At 46.1% G+C, this 20,527-nt stretch overlaps 1 protein-coding gene across 1 annotated transcript; it reads left to right on the plus strand.

Moving 5' to 3' along the window:
* The first annotated feature begins 12,470 nt into the window (after positions 1 to 12,470).
* On the plus strand, positions 12,471 to 15,768 carry dtx3la (deltex E3 ubiquitin ligase 3L a). Its single transcript, XM_014157421.3, has 5 exons — positions 12,471 to 12,699; positions 12,856 to 12,938; positions 13,046 to 13,200; positions 14,897 to 15,108; positions 15,435 to 15,768. The coding sequence occupies exons 2-5, from the start codon at positions 12,863 to 12,865 to the stop codon at positions 15,502 to 15,504; spliced, it is 513 nt and encodes a 170-aa protein (XP_014012896.1). The 5' UTR covers positions 12,471 to 12,699; positions 12,856 to 12,862; the 3' UTR covers positions 15,505 to 15,768.
* The last annotated feature ends 4,759 nt before the right edge of the window (positions 15,769 to 20,527 follow it).

Consider the following 20,527-nt stretch of genomic DNA (forward strand, 5'->3'; position numbering starts at 1 on the left):
TACATCCTTAATAGCACAATGCGTCATACGTGACATCATTACATTATTTCACTATTATTACACCTCTACAATATGAAATGTACAATACCACAATACAACAATATTATAGTGTGTGTGTGTGTGTGTGTGTGTGTTAGAGTTTGTGTGTTAGAGTGTTTGTGGGATCTGTCTATCAGGTCAAAATCACTCCAACAGGTCCCCCTCCACCCTCTGAAGATATGTACAACTTAATATTATGTCACCAGAGAAACCTGGATTGAATAAATACTTGTTTATATTTGCCCTAGAATAACTACTCTCATAAAAAAAGGGTTACAAAAGGGTTCTTCTGCTGTCTGTGGAAAAGGTTCTTGTAACGCTTGGACGTCGTGGGTGTGGAGTCGTAAGGAACGAATTAGTTTCTTTCTTATCGATTCACCTGCATTTGCAACTCAGTCTCACAATCAATTCGTGCATATATGCACATAAATCATTACAGCAAATTTCGTGCGTTTTGGTGTGGCTTAATTCGTGCGAAAAGTACCACAAAAGAGAATATGCCCAAAACAACAGGGCGTAACAAAACCCAAAGTCCAAAACACGATCCACTACTCAAACACAGTGAAACTGAACGTAACAAGCCCACACTGTCACGGGCTGGCTCAAGAAAACAGGAGAGGTAGAGTCAGGCGCAGGAGACAGAGAATTCTTGACCACACTTCTTTATTCCAGAAAGTAGATATGGTCGGCAAAAAATAGGGACGCAGTCCTTAAATACTTCTGCGGTGGTGAACACAAAGAAACCAACCACAGGCAGAGGAAAACCAGCACACGTTCCTCAAGCACACAAAACGGACAAGAAACATAATCACGCACAAACACAGACATCCTGCGCTAAACTAAATAATCCCCCACTACTAATAACTAACCCAAAACAGGTGCGTGCCTACCTAGACCTAACCAACAGAAAGTGAAACAAAAAAGGATCGATGGCAGCTAGTAGGCCGGCGACGACGACCGCCGAGCTCCGCCCGGCCGAGGAGGGGCGCCACCATCCGTCGGTGTCGTGACAGTACTCCCCCCCCTGACGCACGGCTCCCGCAGCACGCCGACGCCGGCCTCGAGGACGCCCCAGAGGGCAAGGCGCAGGGCAATCCGGATGGAGGCTGTGGAACTCCCGGATGAGCGCTGGGTCCAATATGTCCTCCACCGGTACCCAGCACCTCTCCTCCGGGCCGTACCCCTCCCAGTCCATGAGGTACTGCAGGCCCCTCGCCCAGCGTCTGGAGTCCAAGATGGACCGGACTGTGTACACCAGGGGCCCCCCGATGTCCAGGGGGGGTGGAGGGACCTCCCGTACCTCATTTTCCTGCAGCGGACCAGCTACCACCGGCCTGAGGAGAGACACATGAAATGAGGGGTTAATACGATAATAAGAAGGAAGTTGTAATCTGTAACACACCTCATTTATTCTCCTCAGGACTTTAAATGGCCCGACAAACCGTGGACCCAGCTTCCGGCAGGGCAGGCGAAGGGGCAGGTTCCGGGTCGAGAGCCAGACTCTCTCCCCTGGGGTGAACACGGGGGCCTCGCTGCGGTGCCGGTCAGCGCTCGCCTTTTGTCGCTCCCTGGCTCGTTCCAGGGATTCCTGCACAGCGTCCCAGGTCTCCCTTGAGCGCTGAACCCATTCCTCCACCGCAGGGGCCTCCGTCTGGCTCTGATGCCATGGCCCCAGGACCGGCTGATAACCCAACACACATTGAAATGGCGACATGTTGGTAGAGGAGTGGCGCAAAGAGTTCTGAGCCATTTCGGCCCATGGCACGAACCTTGCCCACTCCCCTGGCCGGTCCTGGCAGTAGGACCGCAGAAACCTGCCCACCTCCTGGTTTACCCTTTCTACCTGCCCATTACTTTCAGGGTGAAACCCCGAGGTCAAACTGACCGAAACCCCCAGTCGCTCCATAAACGCCCGCCACACTCGGGACGTGAACTGGGGGCCTCGATCTGAGACGATATCCTCGGGCACCCCGTAGTGCCGGAAGACGTGGGTGAATAAGGCTTCCGCGGTCTGCAGGGCCGTAGGAAGACCGGGTAACGGAAGCAGACGGCAGGACTTAGAGAACCGGTCCACAACGACAAGGATCGTAGTGTTGCCCTGAGACGGCGGGAGATCGGTCAGGAAATCCACCGCCAGGTGGGACCATGGTCGTTGTGGAACCAGGAGGGGCTGTAATTTCCCTCTAGGCAGGTGCCTGGGAGCCTTACTCTGAGCGCACACCGAACAGGAGGAGACATAGTGCCTCACGTCCCTCACCAAGGTGGGCCACCAGTATCTCCCACTAAGACCACACACTGTCCGCTCAACCCCTGGGTGACCCGAGGAGGGAAGCGTGTGAGCCCACCGAATCAGACGATCACGAACACCGAGCGGAACGTGCTTACAACCCACTGGACACTGCGGAGGAGTAGGCTCCGTCCGTAACGCCCGCTCGATGTCCGCGTCCACCTCCCAGACCACCGGTGCCACCAGGCAAGAGGCTGGAAGTATGGTAGTGGGATCGGTATACGAGATGTTAAACTGAAATCTAGTAAAGAACATCGCCCACCTGGCTTGATGCGGGTTCAACATCGCCCACTTGGCTTGAGGGTGACGCGTCCCCTCAAGCCAATGTCTCCACACCTTCAGGGCTCTGACCACAGCCAACAACTCCCTGTCCCCCACATCATAGTTACGCTCCGCCGGACTCAACTTCCTAGAGAAGAAGGCGCAGGGGCGGAGCTTGGGGGGGGGGGCGCCCGAGCGCTGGGACAGCACGGCTTCTACCCCAGCCTCTGACGCATCCACCTCCACTATGAAGGGCAAAGAGGGGTCCGGGTGCGCCAGCACCGGAGCGTCGGTGAACAAAACCTTCAGACGACTAAAGGCCCTGTCCGCCTCCACGGACCACCGCAACCGTACCGGGCCCCCCTTCATCAGTGAGGTAATGGGAGCCGCCACCTGCCCAAAGCCCCGGATAAACCTCAAAAACCGCTGCACCTCCTTCACCGTGGTGGGAGTCGGCCAATTACGCACGGCTGATATGAGGTCACATTCCATCACTACCCCTGATGTGGAAATGCGATACCCCAAGAAAGAGACGGCTGGTTTGGAAAACTCACATTTCTCAGCCTTGACGTATAGGTCATGCTCCATCAGTCGCCCAAGCACTTTACGCACCAGAGACACATGCTCGGCGCGTGTAGCGGAGTAGACCAGAATGTCATCGATGTACACCACTACACCCTGACCGAGCAGGTCCCGGAGAATCTCGTCCACAAAGGATTGGAAGACTGCGGGAGCATTCTTTAACCCATACGGCATGACGAGGTACTCATAATGGCCAGATGTGGTACTAAATGCCGTTTTCCACTCGTCCCCTCCTCGGATACGCACCAGATTATATGCACTCCTGAGATCCAATTTCGTGAAGAAGCGCGCCCCGTGAAATGACTCTATCGCCGAGGCGATGAGAGGTAGTGGGTAACTGAAACCCACTGTGATGGCATTTAGACCTCTATAGTCAATGCACGGGCGCAGACCTCCCTCCTTCTTCTTCACAAAAAGAAGCTTGAGGAGACGGGTGAGTTAGATGGCCGAATGTATCCCTGCCTCAAAGACTCAGTGACGTATGTTTCCATAGCCGCTGTTTCTTCCTGAGACAGGGGATAAACGTGACTACGAGGAAGTGCAGCGCCCACCTGAAGGTTTATCGCACAGTCTCCTCGTCGATGAGATGGTAATTGAGTCGCCTTCGTTTTACTGAAGGCGATAGCCAAATCGGCATACTCTGAGGGAATGTGCACGGTGGAGACTTGGTCTGGACTCTCCACCGTAGTCGCACCAATGGAAACTCCTATGCACCTGCCCGAGCACTCATTTGACCACCCCTTAAGAGCCCTCTGTCCCCACGAAATCTTAGGGTTGTGAGTGGCTAGCCAGGGAATCCCTAGAACCACTGGAAACGCTGGGGAATCAATGAGGAAAAGACTAATCCGCTCCTCATGACCCCCCCGCATTACCATGACCAGTGGCACAGTGGCCTCCCTGACCAGCTCTGACCCTAGTGGTCGACTGTCTAGGGCGTGCACGGGGAAGGGTTGGTCCAACTGGACCAGGGGAATCCCTAACTTAGCCGCGACCCCACGGTCCATAAAACACCCAGCCGCGCCTGAATCGACTAGCGCCTTAAACCGGGAGTGAGGGGAGAAACAAGGAAAAGACACTGACACATACATGTGACGGACAGGGGGCTCAGGGTGAGGCTGGTGCTGACTCACCTGAGGTGTCAAAGGAGCGCTCTGCCTGCCTTCTGGACTCCCAGCTGAGTCTCTCCAGCACCGGTCCACAGTGTGCCCTCTGCGACCACATGAGGTGCAGGAGCGAACTCCCCCTCCAGTCTTCCTGGCTGCTGCCCCCCCCTATCTCCATAGGCGTGGGAGCAGGAGGGCTGGAGGGTGGAATGAGCAGGGCCCGGGTCGGACATCTGCGGGTGGCCAGCAGATTGTCCAGTCGGATGGACAGGTCCACCAGTTGGTCCAGGGTGATGGTCGTGTCCCAACAGGCTAATTCCCGGCGGACGTCCTCCCTCAAACTACAACGGTAGTGATCTATAAGGGCCCTCTCATTCCACCCTGCTCCCGCGGCCAGGGTCCGGAACTCGAGAGCAAAATCCTGCGAGCTCCTCGTCTCCTGCCTCAGGTGAAACAGCCGCTCACCCCTCCGGGGGATGATCGAACACTGCCCGAAAGCGGCGGGTGAACTCTGGGTAGTTGTCCCTGGCTGAGTCCGGACTGTCCCACACGGCGTTTGCCCATTCCAGGGCCTTACCCGTGAGACAGGAGACGAGGACGCTGACGCTGTCCTCCCCCGAGGGAGAGGGACGAACGGTCGCCAGGTATAACTCCAACGGGAGTAAGAAGCCCTTACACCCAGCGGCCGTCCCATCGTACTCCCTGGGGGGAGCGAGTTTCACCCCACTGGTACTGGGTGCTGTGGGTGCTGGTGGGGGCGCAGGCTGTTGACCTGCCGCGTTCAGGGGGCCGAGAGCGCTTCAGTCCCAGCTCTCCATGCGCGCCAACACCTGATCCATGGCGGTCCCCAGATGGTGGAGCAGGGTGGAGTGTTGGGCAACTCTTTCCTCCATGGACAGGGTTGGCGCTGAAGCTCCTGCTGACTCCATCAAGTTTGGTGCGTGATTTCTGTCACGGGCTGGCTCAAGAAAACAGGAGAGGTAGAGTCAGGCGCAGGAGACAGAGAATTCTTGACCACAATTCTTTATTCCAGAAAGTAGATATGGTCACCAAAAAATAGGGACGCAGCCCTTAAATACTTCTGCGGTGGTGAACACAAAGAAACCAACCACAGGCAGAGGAAAACCAGCACACGTTCCTCAAGCACACAAAACGGACAAGAAACATAATCACGCACAAACACAGACATCCTGCACTAAACTAAATGACCCCCCCTACTAATAACTAACCCAAAACAGGTGCGTGCCTACCTAGACCTAACCAACAGAAAGTGAAACAAAAAAGGATCGATGGCAGCTAGTAGGCCGGCGACGACGACCGCCGAGCTCCGCCCGGCCGAGGAGGGGCGCCACCATCCGTCGGTGTCGTGACACACACACAGAACAGGTGGGGACACGGGCTTAAATAACACAACTAATCACTTAATTAACACAGGTGCAACTAATAAAGGCATAACCAACAGAAAAAGGAAAAAGGGATCGGTGGCAGCTAGTAGGCCGGTGACGACGACCGCCGAGTGCCACCCGAACAGAGGAGTCACCCTTGGTAGGAGTCGTGACAGTTCTACATGGAACCTAAAAGGGTTCTTCAAAGGGACACCCAAAGAACTCTTTTAGGTTCTAGATAGCACCTTTTATCTAAGAGTGTACTTTTCTAAGAGTCTACTTTTCAGAGAATGTACAGTTGTGTAGAGCATATCTGAGTTCTGTATTGCAGTTCTATGAAGTATTTATACTATTGGCAGACTTTGTATACCATTGGCAGACTTGTATAGATACACAAAAATACGGTAATTTTGGTTATGTACACAGTCTTATGATACGTGGTATAGAAAAGTACAATCTTAGGTGAGTACATGGGAAGCTATATCTCTGCAGGTGATCTGTCTATCTGGTCAAAATCACTGATACAGGTCCCGCTCCACCTCTGGTGGTGTGGATAACTTGTTATCCAGAGAAACCTAGATTCAAATAAAGGTCATATCTTTTAAATTACTATAGGCAGGATTAGGTGTTTTTGGCTGGGGTCAAAATGACCCCAAAATACTTAAATGTTTTAGTTCATGTGGATACAGAAACACAAAACAATGGTTTAGATTTAAGTAATTACCTGTGTCATAGGCTATCTTAGTATGTGAGCTTATTGCTCCCCTTTATAGACTACTCTGGTGGCAGCAGTGGCCTTATTGTCTCACAGATTAACCTAAACCATGCACTCAGTTTAACCCAGGTGCCTGCCTGCCTGTCAATGCAGACAGCAGAGAACACTAGGGCGTTATGGACAGATACAGCCAAAGACAGTCTTCATCCCAACTGGAATCATACTCTCTACATAGTGCACTACTTTTGACCAGATCCTTATGGGTCCTGGTCAAAAGTAACGCACTACATAGGAAATAGGGTGCCATTTGGGACATATTCAAGATAAAGACACATCCTGAGTCAGAGTTGGAGGAGCAAATTGGTGCTCCCGCCTTCCGGGCCAGTAAGTGTACCAGGTGGTTATAAATAGACCATTGAAAAACAGACATTAGATCAGACAGCCTCTCTGAGAGACTGGAGGTTGTCGGCAGGACCCAGGGCCACTGTACCGGTGTTAGTCAGTTGTGCTGCTGTGCACACAAGCATGTTCTCTTCTCTGTTGTTGGACTCTTAAAATGCTGCAGAGATTGTAACATGGAGGTCAAAAGTACACTCTTAGAAAAAAGGTGCTATCTAGAACCTAAAAGGTTTCTTTAGCTGTCCCAATAGGATAACCCTTTGAAGAACCCGTTTTGGTTCCAGGTAGAACCATTTTGGGTTTTATGTGGAACCCTCTGTGGAAAGGGTTAGCCTATGGGGACAACTGAAGAACCCTTTTTCTAAGAGTGTAGCTAAAACAGAAAGATTTAGAATTTATTAATTTTCCCTCTCTCCATCTCTCTCCTCTGAGTATCTTTAGGGTATTCTTTTGTTGATTAGACTCAGTCTGGGTAGAGATAATCATGAATCACATTCATTTCTTCCAAATGTTAATGAGACCTGTGTAGAATCAGCACTGGCATAATGACGTGGGTGCTCATGCATCAGTATCTTTTTGTATTGTTGTGTGTTTTGTCAACGTATTCTATCTCCAGATTTAGTTGTATGTTTGAGTGTGTCTCTAGCAGTACAGTGGCATCAGTCTCGCCCCTGGGCTAAGAAGCAGGGTTACTAAAGGGTTTGACATTCCACAAAACAGAATGTATTTTCACCTAGGCCTTAAAATGTTCTAACCCCTGAGTAACAGTATGGATAGCCCTAAGGTAGGTAGCTAGGAAACTCAATTGATGAGAAGGAGATCCCCAAAGACTATAGCTCACCAATGATCCCTGAGGCTGTGTCCCAAATAGCACCCTATTCCTTATATAGAGCACTACTTCTAACCCAAGCCCTATGGTCCCTGGTCAAAAGCAGTGCACTATACTGGGGTTAGGGTGGGACATAGATATACAGTGATGTATTTTCTAGCCTTAATATATTCGAATGTATTATTTTCATAATCTGCAACCCTGATCAAGGGAGATTAAAGCCTTGTTTACAATTTGTGCTGAAATGTGAGTTTCTTGATCCAATCATTATAATCCAATCACTATCTGATAAAGGTCTGTCGCTTCTAAACATTGTAATAAAATGTCTGTCACGTTCGTTGTACGAAGGAGACCAAGGCGCAGCGTGTGTATCGTTCCACATTTTATTTTAACTGTGAAACTATGCAAGAAATACAAATAAACTACTAAACAAAACAACAAACCGTGACGAAGAGGTGCAACATACACTAACTCAAAATATAATCTCCCACAAACCCAGGTGGGAAAAACAACTACTTAAATATGATCCCCAATTAGAGACAACGATGACCAGCTGCCTCTAATTGGAGATCATCCCCCCCAAAAAACATAGAAAAACGGAAACTAGAACCACACAACATAAAAAAATGTAACTAGTCACGCCCTGACCTACTCTACCATAGAAAATAAAAGCTTTCTATGGTCAGGACGTGACAGTCTCTCTCTGTCCACTGTGTCTGCATTGTGTCTGCATGTTAACCTCCCCTGTTATTGGTAATGGTCAGAGGTTAGCATGTCTTGGAGGCATGATCTTTGACCCTCTGTAACGTTCTCATTATTCACGATTCATTCAGGATTATCCATAATCATATTCAATTCTTATTTATAGTAAAAGATACTCTAAAATGACAAAACACATTGTTTACCATTCATTTCTATTGGGCAAAAAAAATACATCTGAAACAGAACCAAAACTAACTGCAAATGCATCCAACAAGTTTGTAGAGTCACAAGACTGATGTTGTCATTGCGTGCTAGGAATATGGGACCAAATACTAAACTTTTGACTACTTTATAAGATTCTTAGGGGTGTTGATAATTTGGACCCCTACCTTTGAGATTTTTTTTTTAACTTGTTTAACAAAATATTGTTCTCTGTGCAATTATGTTTGTATAAAATTATATAATTTCCAAAAAATGTTTAGCATGCTGTCACGGGTGTCGTAAGGATTGGACCAAGGTGCAGCGGGAACATGTATACTCATCTTCTTTTTAATGTGAAGAAGGAAAACAACAAATCACGTATACAAAACAAACAAACAACACTAACAGTCCTATCAGGTGCTCAGACACTAAACAGGAGACAACTACCCACAATTCCCATTACAAAACACCCCTATACATAGGACCTTCAATAGAGGCAACGAGGAACAGCTGCCTCCAATTGAAGGCCAATCCCAATTAACTAAACATAGAACTAAACAACCTAGATCTAACATAGAAATACACTAACCTAGAACATTAACCAAAAACCCCGGAACACTCTAAACAAACACCCCTCTACATAAACACATAGCCCAACAAACCCCGAAACACTCTAAACAAACACCCCCCTGCCACGTCCTGACCAAACTACAATAACAAATAACCCCTTTACTGGTCAGGACGTGACACATGCAATATAAACTCAGCAAAAAAAGAAACACCCTTTTTTCAGGACCCTGTCTTTCAAAGATAATTCGTAAAAATCCAAATAACTTCACAGATCTTCATTGTAAAGGGTTTAAACACTTTTTCCCATGCTTGTTCAATGAACCATAAACAATCATTAAGACACTAACAGCTTACAGACGGTAGGCAATTAAGGTCACAGTTATGAAAACTTAGGACACTAAAGAGGCCTTTCTACTGGCTCTGAAAAACAGCAAAAGAAAGCTACCCAGTGTCCCTGCTCATCTGCGTGAATGTGCCTTAGGCATGCTGCAAGGAGGCATGAGGACTGCAGATGTGGCCAGGGCAATAAATTGCAATGTCCATACTGTGAGAAGCCTAAGACAGCGCTACAGGGAGACAGGATGGACTGCTGATTGTCCTCGCAGTGGCAGACCACATGTAACAACACCTGCACAGGATCGGTACAGCCGAACATCACACCTGTGGGACAGATACAGGATGGCAACAACAACTGCCGAGTTACACTAGGATGGGCACAAACCCAGCGTCGCTGGACCAGACAGGACTGGCAAAAAGTGCTCTTCACTGACGAGTTGCCGTTTTGTCTCACCAGGGGTGATGGTCGGATTCGCGTTTATCGTCGAAAGAATGAGTGTTACACCGAGGCCTGTACTCTGGAGCGGGATCGATTTGGAGGTGGAGGGTCCGTCATGGTCTGGGGCGGTGTGTCACAGCATCATCGAACTGAGCTTGCTGTCATTGCAGGCAATGTCAACGCTGTGCGTTACAGGGAAGACATCCTCCTCCCTCATGTGTTACCCTTCTTGCAGGCTCATCCTGATATGACCCTCCAGCATGACAATGCCACCAGCCATAATGCTCATTCTGTGTGTGATTTCCTGCAAGACAGGAATGTCAGTGTTCTGCCATGCCCAGCGAAGAGCCCGGATCTCAATCCCATTGAGCACGTCTGGGACCTGTTGGATCGGAGGGTGAGGGCTAGGGCCATTCCCCCCAGAAATGTCCGGGAACTTGCAGGTGCTTGGTAGAAGAGTGGGGTAACATCTCACAGCAAGAACTGGCAAATCTGGTGCAGTCCATGAGGAGGAGATGCACTGCAGTACTTAATGCAGCTGGTGGCCACACCATATACTGACTTTTACTTTTGATTTTGACCCCCCCTTTGTTCAGGGACACATTATTCCATTTCTGTTAGTCACATGTCTGTGAAACTTGTTCAGTTTATGTCTCAGTTGTCGAATCTTGTTATGTTCATACAAATATTTGCACATGTTAAGTTTGCTGAAAAGAAACGCAGTTGACAGTGAGAGGACTTTTTTTTTTGCTGAGTTTAGCTCAGTATTTAAATTATTTATTTTGTTCAGCCATTATTGCTCATCTTTATCAAGGGTGTCAATCATTTTTGTATATCTACGTTTGTGTGTGTCTGTGTGTATGTGCCTGCCTATCTGTCTGTCTGCTTGTGTGTGGTACCGCTATCTAGCTATATTGTGTCATCTGTAAAGTGTAACCCCACATGCATCATTGGAAATTAAAGGCAATAAATATGATTCAAATCCATAGAGTACTTGTCATTCTCTCTCATTGTAGCCTAGTGTTTATCAATGCACAGTGACCCCTCCAATTGGCTACTAACTGACTGACCAACCCCTCTTAACCTGTTAGAAAGAATCATAATTTGTCAGCCACACTGAGGTACAGTATTCTCTCTCTCTTCTGTCTCTCTTCTGTCTCTCTCTTTCTTTTTTTCTATATCGCTTTCAAAAGAGTGTGGTTTCAAACTGTATGCATACAGTTTCAAACAAAGGGAGTAGCAAGAGAGAGAGAGTGAGAAGGAGAAAGAGAAAGAGAAGACAAAAAATATTTTAAAAATGTAGACATAGAAAGTGAAAGTAACAAAAAGGCTGAGCAGAGTGGGGGCAAAGGAATCTCCTTAAGGAGCATTAAAGGCGCTGAAAGCATCACCACCCAGACAACAAAACTATTCCTGTTGATCCAGGTCGGTAGCGAACTAGTCCTATAGAACTCTCCTCTCCCCGTCTCCCACTCAGAGCTGTGGACTTAAAGGCAGCTGAGGGCAGAGAAAATTCCAATCTCTCTTCATCATTCGACCATTCCTCCTATGCACTTATTATTGTCCCATAGGACTTGACTTATAGCCCAGGGATACAACTTATTTGTGTCAACACTTGCACCAAAGTATAGACGAGAACGAAACACTGCCCAAAAGAAAACATGTACTATTGTGTAAAAAAGTAATCTGCATTTAAAATCTGCAATATTACAGGTAGAGGTATACAAAATAAATACACTGGCAAAAGAAAGCAACATAAAAATGTAAATATACACTATTCTGTCTTCATTGGAGCAGTAGTGTGTGCTTGTCAGGATGTTAGTTTGTCTGTCAGTGGGTGTGAGACAATACCATTTTGTAATAGTGTGTCAGAATGTCTAATTACGAAAGTACTGTATACTGTCTATCAGTCAGTCAGTGACTACTCCTATCTTCACTTATGGAGATAATGTGCATGTTAACAACATCTCCATTGAAGGTTGCTCATAACCCCATTCACCAAACATTTAAAGGAAACATTTAAACAACACTGTAATTTCAACCAGTGCATGATACTAACTGACATGGTAATCTATGTCCCCATCACACTTACTCCTAAAACACAATAGGACCAGTCTGCCACACCCAGTGACCCACAACACCTGTATCATGCATGACTTGACCTGTCTGGGGAGTTTGGAGCGGTCTGAAATAGTTCTGGTCTATGTTGACATCTACTTGAAGTCACTGTACTGATGGAAAGTCCCATTTCCTGGTGTAATAGCCATTCATTTATCAGTCGAATTAAATTGTCAATGCCACCAAAACACCCGCAAACACATTTTGAGAAATGGCATTGGAAAAAGTGTAGCCTGGTCATTGATGACTCAGTTGACAACTCAAGGAACACAAGAGCTCAAGAACATTGTTATTCATCACCTTTGTTACAATCTACTGTAGATTAAGGCATTTAAGGCATCGACACCAACCCATCTAAATGTGATTAAGAAGGAACCAACAATAAACCACATGATAATGTCTACTTTCTGCCACGCCTCCTTTCGTTGTGAGGCTGAACAAGGAAGAACCTCAACCCCTTTGCATATACTTGCCAAAAGTACCTTCCGCCACACCCACCCACACACACATGACAGGACTGCCAGCATTATTGTCAAAAACATTTGACCGCAGCATAATACTCAGGTGACGGCTTGGTAGAGGAAACAGAGTTACTCAGACCCAGTCCCAGACCGTAATGGTTAGTATTGGGACGAGCTGAATGAACGTGGTCTGAGCTACAGGACCAGAGGAGGAAATAAGTCCCTTAAAGAGAGACCCCAGGAGTAACAAGGCTGTGGAGACCGTCACACAGGTGAGTGTATGGGACTAAGTTTAATACATCTTGGCAATGGCCAATCATCAGACTTGCTGGATGTTTTCACAGTTTAATACTACAATGTCTTCATTGAAATAGTTTAAAATCCTCTCTTACTGAAAGGTACATTGTCTTATTTCTCTCCCCACACAGCCCTGCTATGGGTGCTCAACAAGATAAAATGTACTGCACCAGGTACTTGGATGGACAGGGACCCCCAGCACTGATAGACCAAGGTACACTACCTGGATATTCTTTCTCTCTCTCGCTCATCCCTTTCTTTGTCTCTCTAATGCTTAAGATTGAACTCTGACCCTACCTGGTTGTGTGTGTCTGCCCCCAGCTAATGGGGATGTGAAGGGGAGCTATGCTGAGGTGTCAGAGGGCAGCCAGCCGGAGGGACAGATGACATGGGTCATTCTACACAGAGACCTCCCTGGATACACAGGGGACAACACCATACAGATCAATTATGTATTTGCAGATGGAATACAAACAGTAAGTTAGGGTTAAAACAAAAGGTTCCAGTATTTAGCTATTATACAGAATAGCATACATCATATAGCCTGGTCCCAGATCTGTTTGTACTCTTGCCAATTCCATTGCTGTCTTTGCCAAGCCAAACATGACAATGAGTGACAGGAGGAGTTGGCATGATAGCTCAAATGTCAAATTCAAGTTTGAAGTGTATTTGCCATGTGTTGGATATTTTACATTTTAGTCATTTAGCAGACACTCTTATCCAGAGCGACTTACAGTAGTAAATACATTTCATATTTTTTGTATTATTTTTTCCCCCATACTGGTCCCCCATGGGAATCAAACCCACAACCTTGGTGTTGCAAACACCATGCTCTACCAACTGAGCCACACGGGACCTTTACTCCCTTATTCACTCATACTGTTCTATTCTAAGTGTGTTCCACTTCTGAGTGTTCTGAGGAAAGGAAGCACATTCTACAGGTGCTTAAAGAGTCTGGTGACATTCCATCCTGTTGATGTGATGATGTGGTAAATCAGGTTAGGCTAGTCGCTAGTCATTGAGATGTTGCATACCACCGGGGAGGAAACACAGAATGGGTGATGTAATGCAATCACTACAAGTCAGCAACTAGCATGAAGGAAATCAAATATCTTTGAATGTATTCAGAACAGGTGCACCCCACTGGACAAAAACTGGCTGAATCAGCATTCTTTCCTTGTCATTTCAACAAAAAAGTAAATGTGATGATGTTGAATCAACCCAACTTTTAACCTAAATTTTAACCCAACTTTTAACCTTAATCCAATGTCATGGTGACATTTTCTATTGATTTCAAGTTGAATTTACATTAGTTTATAATGAAAAGGAACAAACACGACCGGTTACCCGGCTTTAACTTTACCACTAATAAAAAGGAAAACATCAAACAGACAGGAGTGTACATAGTATTGCATCTCAGATTTTAGACTGGAGGAACAGTCATTCATGGCAGCTATTTGCTAGACTTTTGGGGGCCCTAAGTAACATTTTGTTGGGACCACCCACCTTTTGGCAATGCGTTTTAGTGGCCCACCTATTGATGGCGGAGAGACAAAATTGAAGTTTTAGAGTTATTTTCTACACATTTTGTCTTGGGGCGTAGAGAAAATGTTGCAGTTTTTAAGCAAGTTTGCTGCAATTCTATACATTTTGCCATGACTTAAGCCAGCCTTTTTTTTGGCAGGGGGGATTGCATCAGCAGTCACTCAATAAGCCCATGTCAGCTAAAATTATTTAGATTGGTAAGTCTACACTCTTAAAAAAAGGTTTCCTAAAGGGTTCTTCGGCTGTCCCCATAGGGAAACCCTTTTTGATCCCAGGTAGAACCATTTTGGGTTCCATGTAAAACCCTCTGTGGAAAGGGTTCTACATTGAACCCAAACGGTTCTACCTGGAACCAAAAGCATTCCACATGGAACCAAAAAGGGTTCTTCAAACTGTTCTCCTATAGGGACAGCCGAAGAACACTTTTAGGTTCTAGATAACCCCTTTTTTTCTAAGAGTGGGGCCCATTGATCATCAGCTATCATACTAAAAACTGCAAACATTTGCCTCCAACCTTTGGCAAAATGTGTAGATTTGCAGGAAATCTGCCGCAAAAAATTGAAGTTTTAGAGTTATTTCACAGATCCATGATTATTTTGGATTAATTCAGATATTCTGATTTTGCAGGACAAACATCCCAATCCAGGGCAGACGTTTTTGGGAATGAGGACATTGGCGTATTTGCCCGACAACCGCGATGGAAGGAGGATCCTGGGGCTATTGAATAAGGCCTTCTACCAGAGACTGGTCTTTACTGTAGCAACCAATGAGAATGGAGAGGATATGGTCACATGGGCGGATATACCCCATAAAACAACCCCTGATGCAGGAAAAGACAGGTTAGTGCTGGATGTGTGTACTACAGAGCAATAGAAAAAGGTCAAGTTCCCATGTTAGTGGACTCTGCATTCACGGTAAACCCTCAATGCATTTTGTCTCAATCGGAAATTACCTTTACATTTAAATCGTGCTATAACACTGAACTTTGGCGATACAGATTGAATCAAGCCCTAAATTATTTATCTTTTAAATACTCGCATTAGGTCTATTATGTCTGTAAATCTATGTAATCTGTCTGACCCAGTGTTTCATCTATATTATCTCTGCATCTGTACACACAATTTCCTTTAGTCATAGATATTCATTTGTTTTTCTGATAATTCAGTGACAGCTATCCAGACCCAGACTACCTGAAGACAGCGAGGAAAATACTGAAAGACAAAGGCATCGAATGAGAGGCGACTAAGATACAATCAACATCAGTTATCAACACTGTCAACGTCAACAGTAATGTCTGAAAGGTGCTGAATGCTCTGTCGTAGCCTACAGGTCCTAGTGTACAATTATTTTAGACCTCTACAGCAGGATTACATACAAGTTTATTAGCTGCTGTAATGTATCGTGTCAGTTTTGTTTCTTGAAAGCTTTGATAATATATTAGTATTTTAGATTACAGGGTCCTTATGCGCAGAATGTACAATAAACAGCTGTTTGCTGTACACTCCCTCTTGTGGTTGTTTATGTCTCTACACTCACTGTGTTTCCCTCCAAAACCAGCTCATAGGCACCTTGTTCCCTATGTAGTGCACTACTTTTGACCAGGGTTGTATCCCAAATGGCACTCTATTCCCTATATACTGACTACTCCTATTGAATAGGAGATGTGCTCTTCAGGATACAGTATTCTGACATATGTCAGTGGTTCCATAAAGATAACAGCATTCATTTGAAAACTAAGGTTTGTCACATATCCACACACCAGCCTCTCCAAACCACACAAATGACTTTTAAGCACAGGATGCTTCCCAACCTTCGTCTACCTCGCTGCAACAACACCCTAAGCCCTAGCCCCTTTTCCTGAGAAAAAAGTTTACCCTTATAGTTATTATTTTTCTTATCTCCTTCCTTCCTTCCTGCTGGCCTAGCGTGTTATTGGTCCAGATTGCCGAGTGTGAACTTTCCCAGGGTGATGGCAAGGCCGCCTGTTCTGTTCAAACTGAATTACAGCCTGGGCTTCATACAGACAATAAAGTCTAATCTCATTGGCTGGTCCCATTAGGGAGGTGTCTGTCATCCAGGGGCGCCTCTTAAACCACTTTCTCCTGGACGTTTCACAGTAGAGTCATCCGTCCCAACTGTCAGGGTCTGGAGCTGGAGCGGCAGCCACAGCCACCGCAACGACAGCTATCAAATCTGTCTCACTGAGGCACTCAAGTCCCCCCTCCCATCCACCTCGCAGGCTCGTATCCTCCAGCACATTCTGGCCCCCATCGTCGCCACTTCCCCTGTCATCAGAAGCCTCCTATCTCTGTCTTTCTTAGAAAGACCCATGAGGAAAAGAGATGACTTGATTCTCAGTGTGTGCATGTGTTTGTCAGATTGAGAGAGAGAGAGAGAGAGAGAGAGAGAGAGTGAGAGAGTGAGAAAATGTGAGTGATCGTGTCTCTGTCTCTGTTAGCAGTGTTTTGTATTACCCTTTGTGACGCAGACAGCCCTGTGTGTAGTTAGTCTTAACTTTGTCCAACTGTATACATACTGTACTTCTCAAGGCAAAGTCAATGAAGGTTAGATATGGTCAGAAATCATTGAGAAATAATGACTACTTAGACCAAAGCCAAAAAACACTTTTTTATCAGCCATAGAAAGCTTGAATTCTCAGCAGAAATATTTTCTCTCTCCCTTTATTCCTCCTCTTTCTCAAATGGCACCATATTCCCTCTCTCCCCTACCTAGTGCACTACCTTTGACCAGAGCCCTATGGGCCCGATTCAGACCAGAGTTAAGCTGTCATAAGTGGAACATAATTCCCTTTTTATGCACTTTTCTCTCTATGCGTATTCTGACCAACTTATTCGTTTGGCGGGGAGATAAAGTAAATTAAGGTGACTTTCACTTAATTCCCTAATAATTCCTCCACCTTTATGCGCAAGGAAACTATGAATAAGGTCTAGCGAACCTTCCAGTTCCAAGTGGGAAAAGCATGTCATTATTTTTGGGGGATAGAAATAACACCATTCTCTATACACTGCAATTTACAACTTGATAAACACTATTGACAAGAGCTAGGTACATTAGTAATCCATTTGGACAAAGGAATTGTAAATATAAATGAATCTTGTTTTAGATATATTTTACCTTATAATCGCTGGAGACATATGGCAGCAAACTGAAGCATATCAACATATAAAGTTTCCCACTGTAAAGTTGATGAAAAACTGTGCCATTATGCAACATTACATTTACACTGCCTTTTAAACATGCTGGGATGGGCACTCCCAAATGTCTTAATTATAAGCTACCCTGACTTTCTCTGTCTCCTATTTCTATCATGTTAAATATTTGCCACTATCAGTATCGACTGTCAGTAGGCCTAATAACTACACATATTCAACTGCCAATTTACTGTATGTTCCCTTCAGTTGGTTTAGCCTACATTATCATTCCATTTCCTTCCATTCTTTCATTTATCTTAATTTGCTTCCTCCTGGCTGTTGCTGAGGATCATAAGTAACAGTGGATAATATATTTTTTTAAAGACGTAGGCTAATTAAATCGTTATGGAGTGGAGTGCAGACCAAGCCATGGCACAAAACTTTGGCTTTAGAAGTGTGGGGGGGGGGGGGGGGGGGGGCATAATTATTATTATTATTAATTTGTTTTGGATAAACACTCCAAACAGCCTACCAGATCATTCAGAGGCGTCCGCATGGTCCTAAAGCACACCGTTGCCTCGTTTTGTATCACATTCCAATTATAAAACTGGGGGGGAAAAAAATGCAATTTCAAAATGTGGGGGGGACATGTAAAAGGTTACGACCTTGTTTGGCCGTGTCATCACACAGTTCCATTGTTAGTGCAGGGAATAGACAAGGCTATAGCCTACTATTGTACACTATTCTCTATTATAATTATATATCAACTAATCTTTCAACATTACCATGGATTGAAGAACTTAATGTGGCAATTTTCAGAATGACTCAATCCAACGTTTTCTTTATTTTGTGCGACATGGCTCTCCAAACCATTTTTTTATGATTCATAAGTACTTTCCTAAACCTAAATAATCCTGAGCTGAAGTAAAATATCCAAGAAATGTTCCATACGCACAAAAAGCTTATTTCTCTCAAATGTTGTGCAAAAATTTGCTTACATCCCTGTTAGTGAGCATTTCTCATTTGCCAAGATAATCCGTCCACCTGACAGGTGTGGCATATGAAGAAGCTGGTTAAACAGCATGATCATTACACAGGTGCACCTTGTGCTGGGGACAATAAAAGGCCACTCTGAAATTTGCAGCTTTGTCACACAACACAATGCCACAGATGTCTCAAGTTTTTATGGATTGTGCAATTGGCATGCTGACTGCAGGCATATCCACCAGAGCTGTTGCCAGAGAATGTAATGCTCATTTCTCCAATGTCGTTTTAGAGAATTTGGCAGTAAATCCAACCTGCCTCACAACCACAGACCCCGTGTAACCACGTCAGCCCAGGACCTACATATCCAGCTTCTTCACCCGAGGGATGATCTGAGACCTGCCACCCGGACAGATGATGAAACTGTGGGTTTGCAAAACTGAAGAATCTCTGCACAAACTGTCAGAAACAGTCTCAGAGAAGCTCTGACTTCAAAATGGACCGAGTTGCTCCTTCTCAAGAAATCAACATTCGACTTATCTGACGTCAAAAACTACAGACCTGTATCCTTATTTATTTTCTTTACAAAACACTTGAGCGTGCTGTCTCTGATCAACTTTCTCATTATTTCTCTCAGAACAATCTTCTGGATCCTAACAAGTCAGGCTTCAAGACGGGTCATTCAGACTGCTGTTCTCTGTGTCATTGAGGTGCTCCGCACTGCCAAAGCTGACTGTCTCTCCTCTGTTCTCATCCTCCTAGATCTATCTGCTGCCTTCCACACTGTGAACCATCAGATCCTCCTCTCCACCCTCTCAGGGCTGGGCGTCTCAGGCTCTGCACACTCCAGGATTGCATCTTATCTGGCAGGCCGCTCCTACCGGGTGGAGTGGAGAGGAGTTGTGTCTGCACCACGTACCCTCACTACTGGTGCCCCCCAGGGCTCGGTTCTAGGCCCTCTCCTCTTCTCCAAGTCACTCGGCTCCGTCATATCCACACATGGTCTCTCCTATCATTGCTATGCAGATGACACTCAACTGCTTTTCTCCATCCCCACTTCTGACACCGAGGTGGTGACACACATCTCTGCGTGCCTGGCACATATCTCAACTTGGATGTCGGCCCACCACCTCAAGCTCAACCTTGATGAAGACGGAACTGATCTTCCTCCCGGGAAAGGACTGCCCCACTCAAAGACCTCTCCATCACGGTTGACAACTCCACAGTATCGCCCTCCCAGAGTGCAAAGAATCTTGGTGTGACCCTGAACAATACCATGTCATTCTCTGCACACATCAAAAGAGTGACCCGCTCCTGCAGGTTCATGCTCTACAAAATCCGGAGAGTACGACCCTACCTCACACATGAAGCAGCACAGGTCCTAATCCTGGCACTTGTCCTCTCCTGTCTGGATTACTGCAACTCACTGTTGGCTGGGCTCCCCGCTTGTGCCACCAAACCCCTATAACTTATCCAGAATGCTGCACCCCGCCTGATTTTCAACCTTCCCAAGTTCTCTCATGACCACTACATTGACCATGGTGCAAGAGGAACTGCCCCTCCCTACCTTCCGGCTATGCTCAAACTCTACACCCCAACCCGAGCACTCCGTTCTGCCACCTCAGGTCTCTTGGCCCTCCCAAGCCTACAGAAGAGCAGCCCAGTCCAAGCTCTTCTCTGTCCTGGCACCTCAATGGTGGAACCAGCTTCCCCCAAAAGCTAGGACAGCAGAGTCCCTGCTCATCTTCCAAAAACATCTGAAACCCTACCTCTTCAAACAGTATCTTAAATAATCTTCCTCCTCACCTCGACCCCTCTCCCCTCAAAAAAAATAAATAAATAAATAATAATATGGCATCGTGTGGGCGTGCAATTTGCTGATGTCAACGTTGTGAACAGAGTGCCCCATGGTGGCGGTGGGGTTATGGTATGGGCAGGCATAAGCTACGGACAACGAACACAATTGTATGTTATCAATGGTAATTTGAATGCACAGAGATACCATGATGAGATCCTGAGGCCCATTGTCGTGCCATTCATCCGCCACCATCACCTCATGGTTCAGAAGAATAATGCATGGCCCAATGTCGCAACGATTTGTACAAAATTCCTGGAAGCTGAA

This window comes from Salmo salar, chromosome 19 (genome assembly GCF_965601325.2).
Source record: "Salmo salar chromosome 19, fSalSal1, whole genome shotgun sequence".
Lineage (NCBI taxonomy): Eukaryota > Metazoa > Chordata > Actinopteri > Salmoniformes > Salmonidae > Salmo > Salmo salar.